At 45.4% G+C, this 18,765-nt stretch overlaps 1 protein-coding gene across 16 annotated transcripts in view; it reads left to right on the plus strand.

Moving 5' to 3' along the window:
• Positions 1-18,765, plus strand: part of MSRA (methionine sulfoxide reductase A) — a 547,769-nt gene that overhangs the window by 440,275 nt on the left and 88,729 nt on the right. For 3 of the 16 annotated variants that reach the window (XM_045461948.1, XM_045462060.1, XM_045461977.1), the window contains one exon: positions 12,486-13,256. The exons of the other annotated variants lie outside the window; for them this stretch is intronic. In XM_045461948.1, coding sequence (XP_045317904.1) covers positions 12,486-12,650 — 165 coding nt within the window. In that variant the 3' untranslated portion in view covers positions 12,651-13,256. Of the gene's footprint in view, positions 1-12,485; positions 13,257-18,765 lie in introns of those variants that run through there. 16 annotated transcript variants of the gene reach the window in all.

Here is an 18,765-nt window from a genome sequence, read left to right on the forward strand (position 1 = left end):
TCTTGGAATTGGTAAGGTATGGGGAAGTAAAAGATAACAACTAAGTAATGGGAAAATAAACAATAGCTATATCCTTCCCCAACATCCCCAACTTGGCTCAGTTGGACTTAAAGGCATCACTGCAGGCAAGCAGGTGAACCTCAGAAGCATCTGCCAGCTTTGCCTGGGTTCAAGTGGTTCTTTTAATCTTACAAGATTACAAGACACTTTACAAAGTGCCTCTGCATGTCACCGTGGCTGCAGGGCAGAGGATGAACAGAAAGTGTGTACTGAGTTACCTTAAATGGGAACAGACAGAAAAAAGAACCATAACCTTGATGCCTCCAGAGCCCACTGCCCCATCTACTTTCATCTCTTCATGCTGTTCAGCTAGGTCCTTTTCAACTTTCCCACCCTTCCTCTCCAGACCTTTCAGCCAATTCCCAGTCCGACATGCGCCCCCTTCAGGACCCACCTTCTCAGCTCGATTAATCTTTCCTTCCTCCATGTGTTCCAGCAGAGTCCCTCTGCCTGTGCATGTATGTCCTGTCTGTTCTGGCAGAATTCTGACCTCCTGATGATGAATGGTGGTCCTCTTCAGTCCCCAGCATGTGGGCGTGGCTCTCACTTTGTCACATTTTAGCCATCCCACCACACCCTCAGGTGGTCACATCCTCATCATATAACATGACTCCATCTCTAAACCACGAACTCATCACAGGGAGGTTTGCCTTCTTCATTCCTACATCGCGGTGCCTGCTGCATAGTAGGCACTTGTGTTGTGATTGCTCACATACCCTGTCATTCCCCTGCCCTGGGGAGAGCCACCCCAGGCTGCCTGTATATGCCTAATGCCTTGCAGAGTCCATGGGACATAGTACGTGCCCCACAGTGATTGCCGAAGTTGGCTTCTTAAGTGGAATTACAGAGTTCAAAATGTATTTGCAGAGAAGTGACCAGCCTACACGGAGCTGTGCCTGCCTTCCATGACCCCTCAGCATCATACCCCACACAGGGAAAACCAGGCACCTGTAATAGAGGAAATACAATATTCAGTGTGTGGACTCTGCTCCAGATTGTCATTGTCCTCACGCCAGGATCTGGGGTGATGGAGCCACCACCAGCTGGAACAGTGCTGGCCACTGTGGCTGAAGGGGAAAATCTCATGCTGGATGGTTTCTGCCCAGAAATGACATAGGTCCCTTCCGCTCACAGCCTGCTGACCAGTCATGTGGGCAACCTGACTTCAAGAGGCAGGGTAGGGGATGTTGGTGACCACTGATACAGTCTGCCACGCTTGTCTGCTAGAGCACAGCTTCTCAAATTCTAACATGACCATGGATCACTTGGAAATGATTTTAAAATTTGGACTCTGATTCAGTAGGTCTGGGGAAGGGGCCAGATTTTGCATTTCTGACAAGCCCCTGGCCCATTGTTCACACTCTGAGGAGCAAGGATAAAGCTTTGAATCCTTCCTGGCCAAACCGAGCTCTCTCTCTTTTCTCTTTCTCTGCAGAGACAAAATTCATCTTGTAGCTCTGTCATTTTGTGTTGCAAACCAAGAAAAATATCCTTGCTGGTCAGAAGACACTTGTGATTTACCACGAGGGTGAGGGGGACACAGAGAGATAGATAATGAAAGCCATTAACTGTTCTATACAACTGCAGGGTCCAGGGGGGGAGACAGACCACAGGAATGCTGTAGCTGTTCTAAGGCCAACCTCATTCCATCCAGAGGCCACCATTTGCATAAGCAGGTTTTGTAAATGCACCAAATTAGATCTAATTATGTCACCTTTTTTCGACTTTTCCTCCTTAGTTTCATAGGAAGGGTCAGTGCAGCTCTGACTGGATCTCGTGAAGCCTCCAGCCCCTCTGAGCACTTGCCTTGTCTCGTCAGTGTCACATCATTGTCCCAGGGATCCTTCACTAGCTCTGACTTGTCTCCCCTGCATGTGATAACAGCCACTGATTGACTCACAGGGGTGAGTCCACGGTGCCAGAGTCTGGAGCCCCTCTTGTTCCAGGGTCCTCTGTGGTGTGGGACATGAGCAGCCTGTCCCTCTCCTCCTTGTGGCCAAACCACTAAGGGCAGGGGCAACCTCCCCACACACCTGCAGTTTTGTGGGTGCTCTGTGCTGTCCCGAACTGGAAACACACGAGTCTCTGCTCAGCTTGGAATAGATGGTATTTTTCTTTCTAGCGGTTTTATTTAAAAGCCATGCCAGTCATTTTGCATCCCTTCCCAGAAGTTTTGATTGATGGCAATCTGGTCAGCTAGAAGCTGCCAATGGAATAAAACTGCTGACTTGGGCATTGGCATTGGCTGAGCTTGTTAAGCCTTCACGGGGTGTGTGACTGTGCATGTGTGTGTGCGCACAGGATGGAAACATAGCGAGGGATTTGATGGAATTAGGTCTGGAAAGAACTGAAGGGGTCTCTCAGTTCAGAAGGAGAAAGCAGGAACCAAGGAGGCTATGCCTCGTATATGCTCCCTGCTGCCACTAGAGGGCAGAGTGAGGAATAGAATCCAGGTCTTCTGTGTTTGCTTGGATCAGACTTAGTAAGTCTTTAAAAAATATGAATCAAATAAGGATTGAACTGCAGTTACCTTCCTCCTTTCCTGGTGACTTTCTCATCAGTGACACAGCCATTTCTCAATGGGCCTTCAAACTATGATTGAAATTAAGGACATCTGTCTTGAAAATGTTCCTTGCTGATTGGATGCAGACCTGCATGTTTCTAGAACCCTATGGATGGGGAATGGGCGGTTACCATGATGACTCTGGACTTGGTGGCCCCATCTGAAGCTTCTGAATGTGGGGCTCTTTGGTAGACTCCAGAGAGTCATAGAATCCTTTGAAATTATAACCAAATATTTGATTGTGAGTTTATGTGGAAAGAGTGTCCATAGTGTTTATTGGATTCTCATGTGAATCTGTGACCCCTTAAGATGTAAGAACCGCTTACTACTACAGATTCAAGTTTTTTTACAGTGGTACATTTTCTAAAAAGTGAAAAGTGTCTATAGGTTACTCTAAGGTGGGGGTTGAATGTATACCACAGAGCATCCTATGTGCACTTATATACACATGCATATGAGTGCACACTCACATGCATAAGCATGCACCCACACACCTCTCCCACATGCATGTGCACATACACACATGTGTTAGAGTCTCTAGATCCAATGCACTCTCCTCCCTCCCTGCCCTGCTGTGTAGGATTCTAATACGAGGTTCTTGGTGGGTGCATATTGACTGTTTCTGCCTCAAACATGCTACAGACTCAGCCCTCTGGGGTCTCACTTATCCTACATTCCCAAATTCTGGGCACAGAGTGTATGTGGGAAGGAGGATGGAATCCAGAGCCAGACAGACCTGTGTTCTTGTCCCAGACTCAAAACTAACACTCTGGGCACATGAATTTGAGCATGGTGTTTAACTTCTTTGGATTTACTTGTGGGTAAAGTCAGAATAAAGATCTCCCTGCCCCTTCAGGGTTGCTGGCATGATGAGATGAGAAAATGAGAAAAAAATCCCCCTAGAGCTCATAACTGCCCCATTAGAGGGGCCCTGCAAACCTCTCCTCTGACATCCATTACAAATCGATACAGAGCCTGGTACTTGAAACACAAACTCTGCCTTCCTTGACACTTTGAGTAGGTCTTCTGTCATCTCTTGGAATCAGATAGTGCTTGGGAAGTTTGTGGAATTTGCTATTGGGAGGGCATCTGTCTGTCTGAGTAGATGAGAGGCAAGCAACCCCAGCTCTCTGTTAGGTGACCTTAGATGACCACTCTGTGTTAGTTTTCCATCTTTATCACACAGCCATTAGTACATGGGATCAGCTGAGGTAGGACAAGAAAAAGAATAACCGAACCACATGTTTGGAGCAAGTCTTTTCACTGTTTTTCTCCTTTGGCCCTTCTTTGGAGGGGTTTAACCTCATAACAGGAGGCTATTGATACAAGCAGGCCAGGAAGTATTTAAGTAGCTGTTGTGGGATGTGCTTGTTATGCAGCAAAATAATTATTTGACAGCTAACAAAACAATGGGAAACAACCTAAGTTCCACTGATGAATGAATAGATAAACAGAATGTGGTCTATACATATAATGAGTGTCATTCAGGCCTTAAAAAGGAAAGAAGTTCTGACACAGGCTACAATATGGATGAACCTTGGGAACATTATGCTGAGGGAAATAAGCCAGACACAAAAAGGCAAATACTATGTGATTCCACTTACGTGAGGTACCTAGAGTAATCAGATTCATAGAGACAGAAAGTAGAATGGGGTTGCCAGAGGCAAAGGGATGGGAGGAACGGACAGGTATTATTTCACGGGTAATGAGTTTTAGTTTTGTAAGATGAAGAGTTCTAGAGATTAGTTGCACAACAATGTGAATGTACTTAAAAATGGTTAAGGTGGAAAATTTGAAGTTATGTGTGTTTTACCATGACTTAAAAAACAAAAGTCAATGAGATGGCCTGAGAAATCTACATCACACATTTTGAGTTCCAGGGATGTGAGCAGGGTAGAGAGAGAGTATGATCCAAATATAGGATGATTCATGGTTAGAACTCTTTTGGAAATTTTGAAATAATAAACATCCCTCTCTGACGGAAAGGTACATCTTTATCTGACCACCTGGGACAGTGTGCCTTATTGTAATAATGGATATGATCAGGAAACAGGGGTTCTAGTCCTATCTCTGCAGCTTACTGGCAAGTGGCTTGAGACAAGCCTCCTCTTTCCCTGGGCTTCACTGTCCTGCACTGAGAAATAAGAAGAATAATTCCTCCCTTTTACAGTTAATGAAAACCCCACTTAGACTAGAGTGTGTGAGGAAGCCCCTTGGAGAATCTGCAACTTGGGACAAATGCAAGGGCTTGGGATTAGTGCTGGCCTCTCTGCTCTGTTGCACTCCTAACCTGATCTGTTGATGCTCCGTCATAGACTGTGTTGCCGTGACCGCCAGGCTGTGCTTTTTCAGGGTGGTGTAAGAGTCATTTCCATGCAATATGTTGAGTATACCTGGAGACTCAGGAAACCTTGGTGAAGCTAATAATAAGCTTGTTAGCAGGTTGCAGTAAGCAGAGCGGCCACTTGTTCATTAACTTTATTAAAAGAAAGGCTTCCTGTTGGTAGTTCTGGAAAGATGGGTTGGGCCCAGGGTGCTCCTGTGGGCAGAATGTCTGTAAGGGAGTGGCCCAGTGACTTCCTCGGGTACTTGTGCTTGGCAGGAGTGGTGGGAACTGGAGACACCTGTTGGGGATGGAGGGGAGCTCTGCCATAGCTTATTGATGACCACCTCTTTTCCTTGCCCCACAGAGCTCAGCTGCACAGCTGTAGAAGTAGGAAGTCCATGGTGGGTGTACGTGGAGGCCTATTTTAGGAGAGGAGGATGGGTGGGCCAGCTTTCTTCCAGTGTGCATGGGAGCTGATAGCAAAGGAAGCCAGTACTGCCAGGTGGTTAAAATATGCCAGAGTGCCATGCACTTTGTGTCCCTTTTCTGGGATCCTCATAAGAGCTGTGAGCTAGGTATTGTGCCCATTTTACAGATAGCAAAGCTCCTTCTGGGAAGAACATGATATGAGAATAAAGGCATAGAAGAATTTGTGGGGTCATCTAAGAAAAGGGTGAAGTAAGAATCTGTGAGAAAAGCATGACTGATCAATTTTATTAGGTGACCTTCCAGAGATTTCCTGATCAAGATGTCACACTGATGTAGGTTATTTTAGATAGGTCTCACTTACTTCCCTCCAAAAAATCAGCAAGAAAAAAAATGCCACAAACAAGAGGCTTTGGTTAATTATATTGGAGCCAATAAGAGTAGGCAACAGAAAAATGAGGTGTATGGAGGGTCAGGCCTGATCATTTCTTCTTCTGGTGCTGGTCTTGGTTGAGGAACCCAGCAGAGGGGGCATGCAGGTCTTGGCTTTCCATGTGGCAGTGAGAGACCAAGCCCTGGAGCCTGGAGAAGGCAAGGACTAGTGGAGCCCTGAGGTTTGACCAGCCAGAGAGTGGATTTCCTGGCAGTGTCATCATGGAGTTTAAACTTTATTAAATGAGTGTAGAGGACACTCAGTATTACATTAGTTTCAGATGTACAACATAGTGATTCAATAAGTTTATACATTGTGCTGTGCTGATCACAAATGAATCTACCATCTATTACTATACAATGCATCATGATTTCATTCACTGTATTCCTTAACTGTACCTTTTATTCCTGTGACTTCCTCATTCCATAGCTGGAAGCCTGTATCTCTCACACCCCTTCACCTATTTCTCCCTGACTCCCCATCCTCCTCCTCTCTGGCAATCATCAATTTGTTCCGTGTTTATAGGTCTCATTCTCCTTTCTGTTTATTCATTTGTTTTTCTTATATTCCACATATGAATGAAATCATATGGTATTTCTCTTTCTATGACTTATTTCACTTAGCATATCTTCCAGGTCCATCAATGTTGTCACAAATGGCATGATCTCATCATTTTTTATGGCTGCATAATACTCCACTGTATGTATGTACATGTGTGTGGACCACATCTTCCTTACCCATTCATCTATTGATGGACACTTTTAGGTTGCTTCCATATCTTTATTGTTGTAAATAATGCTGCAATAAATATAGGGATGCGTATATCTTTTCAATTTAGTGTTTCGTTTTCTTTGAATTATTGGATCATATAGTATTTCTATTTTTAATTTTTTGAGGAACTTCCATACTGTTTTCCACAGTGGCTACACCAGTTTGCATTCCCACCAATAGTGCACAAGGGTTCCTCGTCAACACTTGTTATTTCTTGTCTTTTTTATTTTAGCCGTTCTGACAAATATAAGGAGATATCTCATTGTTTCTGATTTGAATTTCCTAATGATTAGTGATATTGAGCATCTTCTCATGTGTCTGTTGGCCATCTGGATGTTTTCTCTGGAGAAATGTCTTCTTGTCTTCTGCCTATTTTTAATTTGATTATTTAGGGGGGTTTTGGTGAGTTACATAAGTTCTTTATATATTTTGGATATTAGCCCCTTATGAAACTGGACCACTTTCTAACACCATACACAAAAATAAACCCAAAATGGATTAAAGACCTAAATGTGAGATCTGAAACCATAGTGAAGTTTTGAGCCAACCTGGCAGTCACTTTGACCAGGCAAGTCCTTGATGACCTGCACTCATTCCCCATACCACAGGGCGGCTCTGTAGACCCTGAAGGAAGAACACAGTCTTCTGGGGTGGCATCAGCCTGGGGCTGGAGGCAGGGCCCCCTAGCCTGGGGGCCCCTCAGGGATTCAACCTGTCAGGATTTCTATGCTTCAGGCTAGAGCATTTGCTGCACTTACTTTCAACTCTTTATCTGCCCCATGATTTTCCTATGGACAACCCACTTTCATGAGTACAGCCTCCTTTTTAGAAGCTACCAGAAACTTTGCAGGTGATGTGATTCATCATTTCTATAATCCGGAATGCTACATCATCAGCATGGGCCCCCCTTATAGACCGTGGAAGAGACCACAGAGGTTGTGGATTATGTGCTGCCCCAGTTTAGCTCTCCTGACACTCCCGTCCCTTCCACAGTAGCAGGCCAAGAGAGCCACAGTGATGCTTGGATTGAGATAGCCCTCTATCTGTCCTAATTCACTGAGGAAAAGTAAGTTACACAGAAACATTGATACAGGGGCGTCTGTAGTTAGTTAGTTAAGTGTCTGACTCTTGGTTTCAGCTCAGGTCATGGTCTCATGGTTCGTGAGTTCAAGTCCTGTTTTGGGCTCTGTGTTCACAGTACAGAGCCTGTTTGGGACTCTCTGTCTCCTTTTCTCTGTCCCTCCCCTGCTCTCTCTCTCAAAAATAAGTAAATAAACATTATTTTAAAAAATAAACATTGATACATTAGCCATTATTCATAACAAATTACTTATGACACCCCCACTACTGAATAGACCACCTGATTTAGGAAAAGACTGAGGTTCACCCCATCAGCACCCACACTGCTTGCACATGGCCCAAATTGACCAGTGGACTTTGGAGGCTAGAAGGATCATCTGTAACCTGGTCTTCATCTTTCACTTCCTCCTGCTCCTCCACCCCCCCCCACCATCACCCCATTCATCCCCCTCCCCAGAAGAGCTAACAGGCTTTTTCAAGAGCTATCAGAGATGCTGAGGTCATCCTTCTATGCAAGATGATTGGTCCTCCCTGTATGGACATGGCCACTGAAACAGTCTAAAGAGTAATCCTACCTATGGAATTGGCCAAGGGTCTTTGACAAGGAAAGTGAGAGCCTAAGCACCCTGCTCCCCAAACTCCCTGAGGTCCCCAAGGATGTGCTTTGGCTTGAAGCAGCAGCAGGGACCCAAGTGGAAGCCCCTAAGGTGAAGTGAATCCCCAAGACTCATTAATCACTGAGATGAGGTCGAGAAATGAGAGTCCATACCCTCAAGGAGCATATGGATCTGTATGTGTATTGTCAGAAGGGAGTGGAAGTGGCTTAGAGAAACAAAGGACAATTAGAATGCAATGTAATAAGTACCAAAAAGGATAGCCCTTTTGTGGGAGCCTAGACGTTGGAGTAACTCCTGCCTTATAGATTCAGGAAAGGTTTTATAGAGGTGGGGGCATTTGATCTCCATGCTGAGAGATGGGTAGCAGCTCACCTGATCTGGAAGACAAGAAAGAGCATTCCAAGGAGGTTGTGTGCAAGGGAATGGAATGTTCAGGAAACGTATAAAGTTCTATATGACCCACAAAAAGAGTTTTCAGAGAGGAAGGAAAAGGAAAGAGTTAGGAAAGGACCAGGGACGTGAAGCCTAGGATGTGGAGTGAAACCCAGCACGGAAGGGCCATTGGGTTCTCCTAAGGGTTTGGGGAGGCTTCACTTCACGGTTTAAGGATGTGCCATTACCAGCATGTGCTCTCCTGGCTTCTGGGGACAATAATCAATCCCAGTCCTGAGTCCTGTTCTCTTTAACCCTGTAGCTCAAATAGTACAGTGGAAGGGCTGGAACAAAAGAGTGATGAGGGTTGGCACAGCTGACTGGCCCCAAACCAGGTCTGAAACAAACGGGCCCCGGAATCCCCAGTACTGCCTCCAGCTCTGCGTGTCCGGCAAAACCTCTCCAGGAGATGGGCCTGGGAGGGCTGAGGACAGTGACCTGCTCCTGAAGCCATGTGTGTGAGAAAGCAGAGGCAGGGGACGTGGGGGAGGAGGAAAAGCAGATACTAGTTAGGATTTCTGTTTTCTTCTTCCCTTTTCTTTTACATACAGTTTCTTTCTCATGTGTTTGTCCTCCCTCCCCAGTTTTAGAGCGAGGGTTGAGGACAGCCACAGCCCTGTGCTCAGGGACGGCTTCAGCCTCGAGGCTGGCCATCCCAGCGTGGATGGGACAATGTTGGCCCCAGGCCCAGTGATGCCAGTGTGCATCTCCCAGCCCAACGAGAACTGACCAGAACGTCCCAGCTTGTGCAGGAGGACAGCAAGTGCAGGAGGACAGCTTGGAGCTGTCTTCTATGGGTTTTCCTCACTGTTTATTTTAGTTTCTTCCTCTCAAATAAAAGTGAAGTGTCTGCCATCTTGTGGCAGAGGCCTGGTACTGCTGCCTGGGCCCCTACAGTCACCTTCCCACTGCTCCCCCAGAAGGGATGCTGGCCCTCTGGGGTGGTCTGTGGGCAGGGGTCGGTGGGAGCTGGTGTGGAGAGGAGGAGGGAGCCTGGGCAGTAGTGCTCACTGGCACAGTCCTCTTCGCCTTGGTAAATAGGCTTCTGGAGACAGTGGCTGTGGGCTCTGGGGCCTCGGAGGACAGCCTTTTTTGAAAGAGAAATAGGGCGAGTAGTGTGGGAGGAGTCACCTTCAGAGAGGACAGGGCCTGGAGGGGGATGAGGCGAGTGAGTGGAGACCCTGGGAGACCTGGGGGCTGGGTCCTAGCCCTGAGGGAAGGGGGCAGAGGAGCTCAACAGCAGGCAAGCTCCGGTGCAGGGTGGCCACAGCCAGGAAGGTCAAAATATGTGGTCACATCAGCATATGAAAGACTCATGTCAGGACTCATGCATTAGCTCAAGTGAGAACCAGAGGGGAGCGTCTCTTGTGAGTGGATGAGCTCTCTGAGGGCAATCACGTGTGCACATGATTTCTGGGCTCCTGACCAGTGAGGGTGTCAACTCCACTCATAAATCTGGAGCCCTTTTATTTGGTATTTGAATCCAGCTACAAGAGACAGAGATCATGTGAAACCAGTCCTAGAAGCTCTGTGCCTCTCAAGTTGCACCAGGAAGGTCAAGTCATGACCTTACATCCTGTCCTTTCCACAAGTTCTTGAGTACTGCCTAAAGCAGCCAGGAAACTCCACAGGCCTCGTGCTTACCGTCTTCCCCAGAACAGTCCACCACCACAGCCACCCCATGTCCTGAAGTGGGCACTTGCCTCACAGGCAAATACTAGCAGTAATTTTAGTAAATGTCCAGTACATACCCCCCTGGGCACTGACCCATTTCCTATTGACAGTGATGTCATTTCTAACTCTAACTCTAACCAGGACAGTTAACCATTCCAGATTGTCATTCTCACTGAGGCTTTGGTTCCTGGAAACAATTGCTGTGTTAGCTGGAGTTCGGTCACGGAAACAGAGTGTTCAAGGTATTTCAAGCAGGGAGGTGGATTTTAAGCATCAAAGGGGTTTTGATGCTTCCAGACTCATTAGAAAGGCTGTTTGAGTGAGGATTGGGGAAAAGCACCACTGCATTTCAGGATACCAAGAAGTTACAGAAATTGCTGGGGATCACTGCTAATGACTTTGCCTGAAGCATGACTGTCAGTGATTGTCAGGAAGAGCTGGTGGAGTCTCCAGTCTGATCTTTGGAGACATTCACGGCTGCACCTTCCAAATAATGGCTTCTCCTAAGCCTGCCAAATTTCACGTGTGCTTCTCTCATTGGTGGACTCTAAACTGGCGTGCTGTTGGCAATAGAATCTGGGAAGTGTATTTTCCAAGCTTCCAGCCTGTGTGGTATTAGGGCGAGCTGAGAATGTCAGGGATCAAGACACGATATCTGACACGCACTTTTAAATACGGATGATAATAATAGTACTTCCTTCATATGGCTGTTGTGAGGCTAAAATTAACACTGTGAAGTCTTTGCACAGAGTGTGGCATATGGTAAGCCCTCGATAATTGCTCGTTTACAAAAAATTGTCAAAACTGAAGTAGGAATGGCTCCTTGTTCTCATTTCTAACCCCTGTAAGGAAACTGGCTGTTTCCAAGCTGTGGGGTCCAACCCGCCCGCCTTGGCGAGGATCCTGTTCCTTACCATCCTGGGCCCGTTTGGCATCAGATCCTCAGTCTGCCTCATTCTGGCTCAGAAGGCTGGATGGAGATGCAGGAGGAAAGGGAAAGTTCTTAGGGAAATAGCGCAGCAGTGAATTGTGCTGGATTAATACTGGATTCCCCCTGCTCTACAGAGGGAAGGACTTCATTTCAAATGGACCCACAGTCCATTTGACCAGAGACTGGTCACTCCCCTCCTGGAAACACGAGTCGGGGCTGTGCCTTGCACTTCTGTACCAAATGGAGTTCGCAAACCCGGGGGTCGAGTCTCTGTAACGTTGTGCCCAAATGCTCCAAGCAGCCTGTAACAAGAAAGAATCAGGGCACAGCTGAAATCCAAAAGGGAAAGGAAACAGGCTAAGATCCATGGGGAACAATGTCTATTTCTTAATCTGTCTCCTGCCCCAAATAGCTCTGCTCTCCTCCCCCACTTGTGTTTATGTGTCTGTTTCTTTCCCTGGCAGCAGATGCCACCAGGCCTTAAAGTAGGTCACAGAGGGCGAGGATGAGCTGACACAGGCCCTCAGGCCACGTCCTCCCTTGACCTCACTCCCTGGTTCCTGGGTCTGGAGACCCACAGGAGCCCGTGCTCTCCAAGGCATCCTGGCAGGGTCCGTGCTTCCTAGAACCCAGCAAGTCAAGGTTCCTCTGTCCAGCCTGTGAGTGGGCAGGGGGCCTGTTCAGAACTGGCAGCAGAGGGGACAGCACTGAGTTGGGCTGTAGCCCTCCCCGCCTCATCCTGCCCCTGCCCTTTCATCCCCTCCAACCGCAGCCCTGCTTTACCGCCCTCAGGGATGCCCATTCTTCCCAGGGCAGCCAGAGAGCCCCATGTCCCTGCTGTTTACCCTGAGAAGCACTGGGGTCCCTTTCACATAGACCCACAGTTCCAAACCAGGGCTCCTAGCATGTACCAGGGGCAGCAGTGGTGGGATGGGTATAGTGCACAAATTAGAGTCAGGAAACCAGATTTCAAACCCCAGTCACCTGAGGCACAGGCTAGTGAGAGCGTGCCCAGAATAACCCAGCTGGGAAGCCACAGGTCCCGGGCCTGCAAGGACCCACTGCACACCCCAAGCCACATGTGCCTGCCTCCCTCACAGCCTGGCCTCCCATCCCTCCTTGGGACCCTCTCTGCCCAGCATCCTGTCCTCATGGTGCCTTTCTCTCTACAGGTACTTTCAGAGCATGGCTATGGCCCGATCACGACCGACATCCGGGAGGGACAAACTTTCTACTATGCGGAGGATTACCACCAGCAGTACCTGAGCAAGAACCCTGACGGGTACTGCGGCCTGGGGGGCACTGGTGTGTCCTGTCCACTGGGTATTAAAAAGTAATTTCTCCCCATGTGGTCAGCGCTTGAGGTCACAGCAAAAATGCTTTCAACAAATTGGGCAATTCTTTTGTGGTTCAGGTCAGCGGCTTTTCAAAATACACAGAGCACAAAGGCATTCATAAAAATCTGGTTTAATGAGGTGTAATTTACATGAAGTGCAATGAATGGCAAGTTGAGAACATGCAGTTTATCTTCTGATAAATTATGGTGGGACTAGAACTGTGACCTATTGGGGTCTGAATGAGGATAATGAGTATGCTGTGTTTCCCCTGCTTGGGCCGGGACGCCTGCCACAGAAGCTGGGGAAGGAAGCTGGGAGATTGTCGGACAGGATGAGGCACGTCGGACACCCTTTATCTGTGCCCTTTCTCACCTTACCTGCCCTCTGCCCTCCAGTGCCTTAACATCTGCAAACATTTATAGCCTCAATGAATCATTCACTGCAATACTTTGCTCTTCTGATCCTGTATGTGTAAGGGGCTTTCTCTTCTTTTCTGCCCTCCCACGGCAGAGAAAAGATGTGAGTTAGCTTCACGAATTCAAACACTTTGCTTACAGCTATGAGAAATGCTTGTTCTAATAAAAGTTTACAATCCAATACAAAATGCCTCATGTCTCATCTCTCTTTTACTTTTAGGTAGGATATTTCTAAGTATTGTAAGACAAAACCCTCAAAATTCCTTTCCCCCAAATGGAGAATATGATTGAAATTTTCAGGAACCATGTACACTTCTGGCTCCTTTCAACTTCAGTGATAATAGCTGTTTTCCACACGCCTGTTCTGTTACAGCCATCACAACAGGTACTATTCTAATTAGACATGTGCAATTCTTGCCCTTAAGAGTCTTTATACCCAAGACAAAGGATGGGGGACGTAAGCAATGTCATCACATGAACAAATCAGATAATCACAGGTCCTGACAAATGATATGAAGATGGTAAACAGGATAAGCTGTATCTAGGGGCTGTGGAGTTACACACAGAGGGGTATGGGTTACATTGGTCAGGGAAGGCCTCTGTGGGGTGGAGAGACAAGTTAACTGATGCAAAGAAGAAATATAAACACAAGGGAGGAGGGCAGAGCTTTGGGGCAGGAGACAGATTAAGAAATACATTGTTCCCCATGGGTATAGCATATTTATTTTCCCTCTTGGATTTCCTCTGTGCCCTAAGCCATTGTGGAAAAATTAAAAATAGAAATGTCATGTGATCTGATAATTCCACTCCTGGGTATTTACCCATACCCAAAGAAAATGAGAACACTAGTTCAAAAAAGATGTATATACCCCTGTGTTTATCACAGTGTTATTTATAATGGCCAAGATACAGAAGCAATCTAAGCATCCATCAATAGATGAATGAATAAGGAGAATGTGATTGATGCCTACGCACACACACATACACACACACACACACCTACATACACATTGGAATATTATGCGGCCATAAAAAATGATGAGAGCTTATCATTTGCAACACATGGACAGACCTAGAGGGTATTAGGCTAAGTTAAATAAGTATTATGCTAAGATAAATACAAATACCTGATGATTTCACTCATATGTGGAATGTAAAAAAAACTAATTAAGAAGCAGAAACAGACCTATAAATACAGAGAACACAATGGCAGTTGCCAGAGGGGGAGAGGATACAGGAATGACCAAAATGGGTGAAAGGGAGTGAGAGGCTTCCATTTATGGAAAGAATAAGTCATGGGGATGAAAGGTACAGGCATAGGCAATGCAGTCAATGGTATTGTAATAGTGTTGTATGGTGACAGATGGTGGCTACATTTGTGGTGAGCATTGCATAATGTATAGAGATGTGGAATCACTGTGTTTTACACTTGAAACTAATGTAACATTGTGTATCAACTATACTTCAATTAAAAAATTATTGGGGTGCCTGGGTGGATCAGTCAGTGAAGCATCAGGCTCTGTGCTGACAGCAGCAGCCTGCTTGGGATCCTCTCTCTTCCTCTCTCTCGGCCTCTCCCCCCACAGGCTCTCCCTCTCAAAATAAATAAATAAACTTAAAAAATTGTTATTAAAAAGAAAAATACATAAGTGGAGTAGATATGCCTAATCAGTCTCAACGTCCCCATTTTGGTTGCCTGAGGGAAAACCTTTCCAAACAGAAGGGCCAGAAGGTGTAAATTCCTTCCTCCCCAGAAGGGAGGAATTTGTAGTGTTTGAGAAATGGACAGGCCTGTAGAGCTGGGATAGTGTGAATGAGAAAGAGTATTGAAGAGAGGTATCTGAGAGGTAGGAAGAGCCAGATCATGCAGAACCTTCGAAGGACATGTTAATGGGACTTGTTTGTTCATTCTATTTAATAATTGATGGTCATTGGAGAATTTTTAAGCTTCTCTTTTTTTGTCTAGGCTGAGCAGCTAGAGGAAAGGTGGTGTTATTTGCTTGTGAAGGAGTAGACAGAGGAGACATAAGTGAATCAATCCATTTTGGCCACTCAAAATTTGAAGTTCATCATCCTCATGGAAATGTGGGGGAGGGTAGTTTGCTGTTCAGTTTTGGAACCAGGAGGGATCCAAGGAAGAGAAATTTAAGAATCACCAGTGTATGGATGACATTTGAGGCATGAATCTAATTTAGATCATCTGGGGAAGGAATGTAGAGGAAGAGAAGAGGTCAGAGGATTAAATGCTGGGGTGTCCTGACATATGGAAAGATGGTAAAGAAGGAGCAAAGGAATTTGAAAAGTGACCTGTGAAGGAGGCACATAAAGGAGATGTGTCCTTGCAGTGGAAACTAGGCACAGACATATGCCCCAAGAACTGAATAATGATCTGAATGACGCAAAAGTGAAATGCAAATGATACATCATGAGTCGGGGTTAAACTCAGACCAAATTTTTTCTACATTCATATCAGACCATAATGAAAAATGACAAGGAAACCAGGTCCTTTTGAGGAAGGATCTTGCAGCATTTCAGGAGGTATATGCTTTGAATTTTGCCCTAAACCTTCCCCAGAGGAACATGGGTGCCTTTTACCAAAGTGACTCTTTATTCAAGAAGTGGAAATAACCCAGGCTCTCCTTGGAGTTATTACTTCCTGGCTATAAACTGACGTTTTGGGAGACCTGCCACCATGGTCCTGAGAAGGGTGGGATTTATAAAGACTGATGGAGTGTTATTCTAAGTCTATCTCACAGTGTGTCTAGCGAGTGTGAATAACAAGCTTGAAGTTCTTTCCTCACTCCCAGTATGCCTAGTGTGTATTAACTATGTTTATATTAACTATGTTAATTATGGAACATTAACTATGTTCCTAGCTTCTGTAAACTGAGATGCTTTAACATCTCCCTGCATGCATATGTTAGACATGCCTTGTCTGGACAACACTATAATATGCTTGAGCCACCTTGCCTTGGCTTCCTGCCTCCTTTGTCACTCTGCTTCTCTCTGGGAGGAGTCTTCCTCCTGGAGGTACTTTTCCACATATAAACTGACCAAGCCAGAGTTCACACCCCATTCACTGCCTTTATCAGGCTCTCACACTGAAGACCACTGTCTACCTGCCCTAATCAGGGTCACCAGGTGCCAGACAACTAGGGACAGCTCCTGTGCCCCAGAGCTAGCTAAAATTATTAAAATGAGCTAACCCTAAGTCAGCTCACCCTGCTTCACCCATTCCTTCCCTTGGGAACCACAATAAAGACTCTAGTCTACATTTCCCCCCTCTCCCTCTGCCTCTGCCTCCTGATAGACCCTGATGCTTATCCTGGTAGCCTCCCTATGGCATTTTAGTTCCCTGATTCATGGAATAAAGATCCCCAGACTTATCCACTCCCAGTAAAGAAAAAATAATATCTGTGAGGGAATTTAAAATAGTAGTGGCACCAGTAGCAAAGTTAAATGATTCAGAGGTTGAGATTAGTGCACATCCTGTTTTGTTCCCGTTTGGCAGATATTAAAGCTAAATAGGTCTTGGGAAATGAACGTAGATTATTATACACTTAATGATGTGGTACAGCAGATATATCATACTTACTAGAACAAGTTAACGTAGCCACTGGCATCTAATACGTAGGTATTTGCCCAACAAAAACTTCTTCTCTATCTCTACAAGTAAGGATCATCAGAAGCAGTTTGCCTTCACATAGTAGGGTCATCACTGTATCTTTGCTGTCCTGTTTCAAGGCCATGCCAATTCTACTTCATGTCATGTTTAGTCCAAAGAAGCCTTGATCATTTTGACATCTCACAGAACATCAACTGATTCACTGCACTGTTGACATTAGATGAATTGGATTTGGCAAGCAGGAAGGAACAAACAGCCTAGACAGTGAGATATTTTACCCCAAAAATTGGTTAAGTTTCTAAGTATCTGGTGATCTGGAGCATGAGAGACAAGTTACTATATTTTGGACTACCCATCATGAAAAAAGAGACAAAATATTTTGTGGACCTCTTTGGGTTTGGGAAACAACAGATAACCACATTTGGGTGATTTGAACTATGTACTGGATAACTCACCAGGTTTGAGATGGACCGAGAACAAGAAAAGACTCTTCAGAAGATCCAAGCTGAGCTACCAGTCACCTTTCCAACAGCAGTCCTTAATGTATTGAACATATCTGTGGCAAACAGAGATGTTGGATAGAAATTCTGGCAAACCCTAGTAGGAGAATCACAGTAAAGACTTTAGGGCATGAAGAATATAGCTGTGTCCTCTTCCCTTCTGCATTGAAAAGTAACTCCTGACTTGCTACTAGGCCCAGGTAGAGAAGTAAGCAACTCAAGTTATCTATCTATCAAATCCTAGGTACTCTCTGATTATCTGAATCACAAAATTGAATGTGCACAGCAGTAATTTATTGTTAAGTGGAAATTGTAGATATGAGATTGGGCTCCGGAGCAGATTTAGAAAGCATGAATAAACTGCAAGATGGGTGGCTCAGAATCACATGATGCTTACTTTAATTTATTCATTACCTTACCTTTAATCCACACCTTTGACCTCATAGGCTGTTTCCTCTGACTAGGAAGGAGAAAATTGTGTGTCTTGTTTATAGATCGATTTTACTGTAGGCTGGCTGTAGCCAGAAGCAGTTGCTGCATTGCAACATCACTTGCTTTGCTCTGGACGATAGAAGTGAGAAAATTCTCCCAGGGGCAGAAATTTGAGCAGTGCATTTGTTCGTCTACTTCATATGGAAGGAGAGATAGCTGGAGATACATATCTATATTGATTCATGAGCAGTGGCTAATGGGAAGAAAATAGGAAAGAAGAAAATTGAAAGATAGATGACAGTGAGTTCTAGAGGCAAATGATATGGATAAATCTCTTAGATTGGGCACAAATATGAATGGGACTAAATGCCTGTGAGAAACCACTTTGGAGTCAGTCCTGTGAATCCCCAACCACATGGCTGCTTGCTTAACAACCTCACAAACAAAATGGCCACAAGGTAGAAATGGAAGCTCTGCATGAATTCAGAAACATAGACTCACTAAGTCTGATCTGGTTCCCCACCTAGTACTGAGTAGCCAAAGGAGAATACCCCAGTATGGTCCTAATCATCTGTGGTAGCGTACATGTGTGGAAGGGAGGAAGGGGCCAACCAATCACCTGGTGGCATGTTAATTATTTTGCACCCTTTGTATTGGAGGAGATTATGATTTGTGCTCATAGGGTGGACACATATTCCATATGTTCATTTGTATTACTATTCATAGAGCTCCTTTAACTACCCCCTGTGTGGAGTTACAGGATGTCTTATCCATAGTTATGGTATAATGCTCCACAGCAACTCCTCCAATCAGAGGACATATTTTGTAGTGAAAGAAGTGTGGAATGAGTTTCTTCTAATAGAATTCACTGATCTTGCCACATTTCCCATCACTCAGAAGCAGATGACTTGACACAATTATGGAATGGCCTGCTGAAGCCTTGGTTACTACATCAGCTGGGTGGCAACGTTCCATAAAGTTGAGATGTTGTCTTTTGGATGTGTTGTATGACTTAGATCTGCATCCAGTATTTGGTACTGTCTCCCCTTGAGCCAGAATGTATAGGTCCTGGCACCAAGACATGGAAGGGGGAGTGATTGGTCTCATCATAGCACTAAATAATCTGGAGAAATTTTTGATTC

This window comes from Leopardus geoffroyi, chromosome B1 (genome assembly GCF_018350155.1).
Source record: "Leopardus geoffroyi isolate Oge1 chromosome B1, O.geoffroyi_Oge1_pat1.0, whole genome shotgun sequence".
Taxonomy (NCBI): Eukaryota; Metazoa; Chordata; class Mammalia; order Carnivora; family Felidae; genus Leopardus; species Leopardus geoffroyi.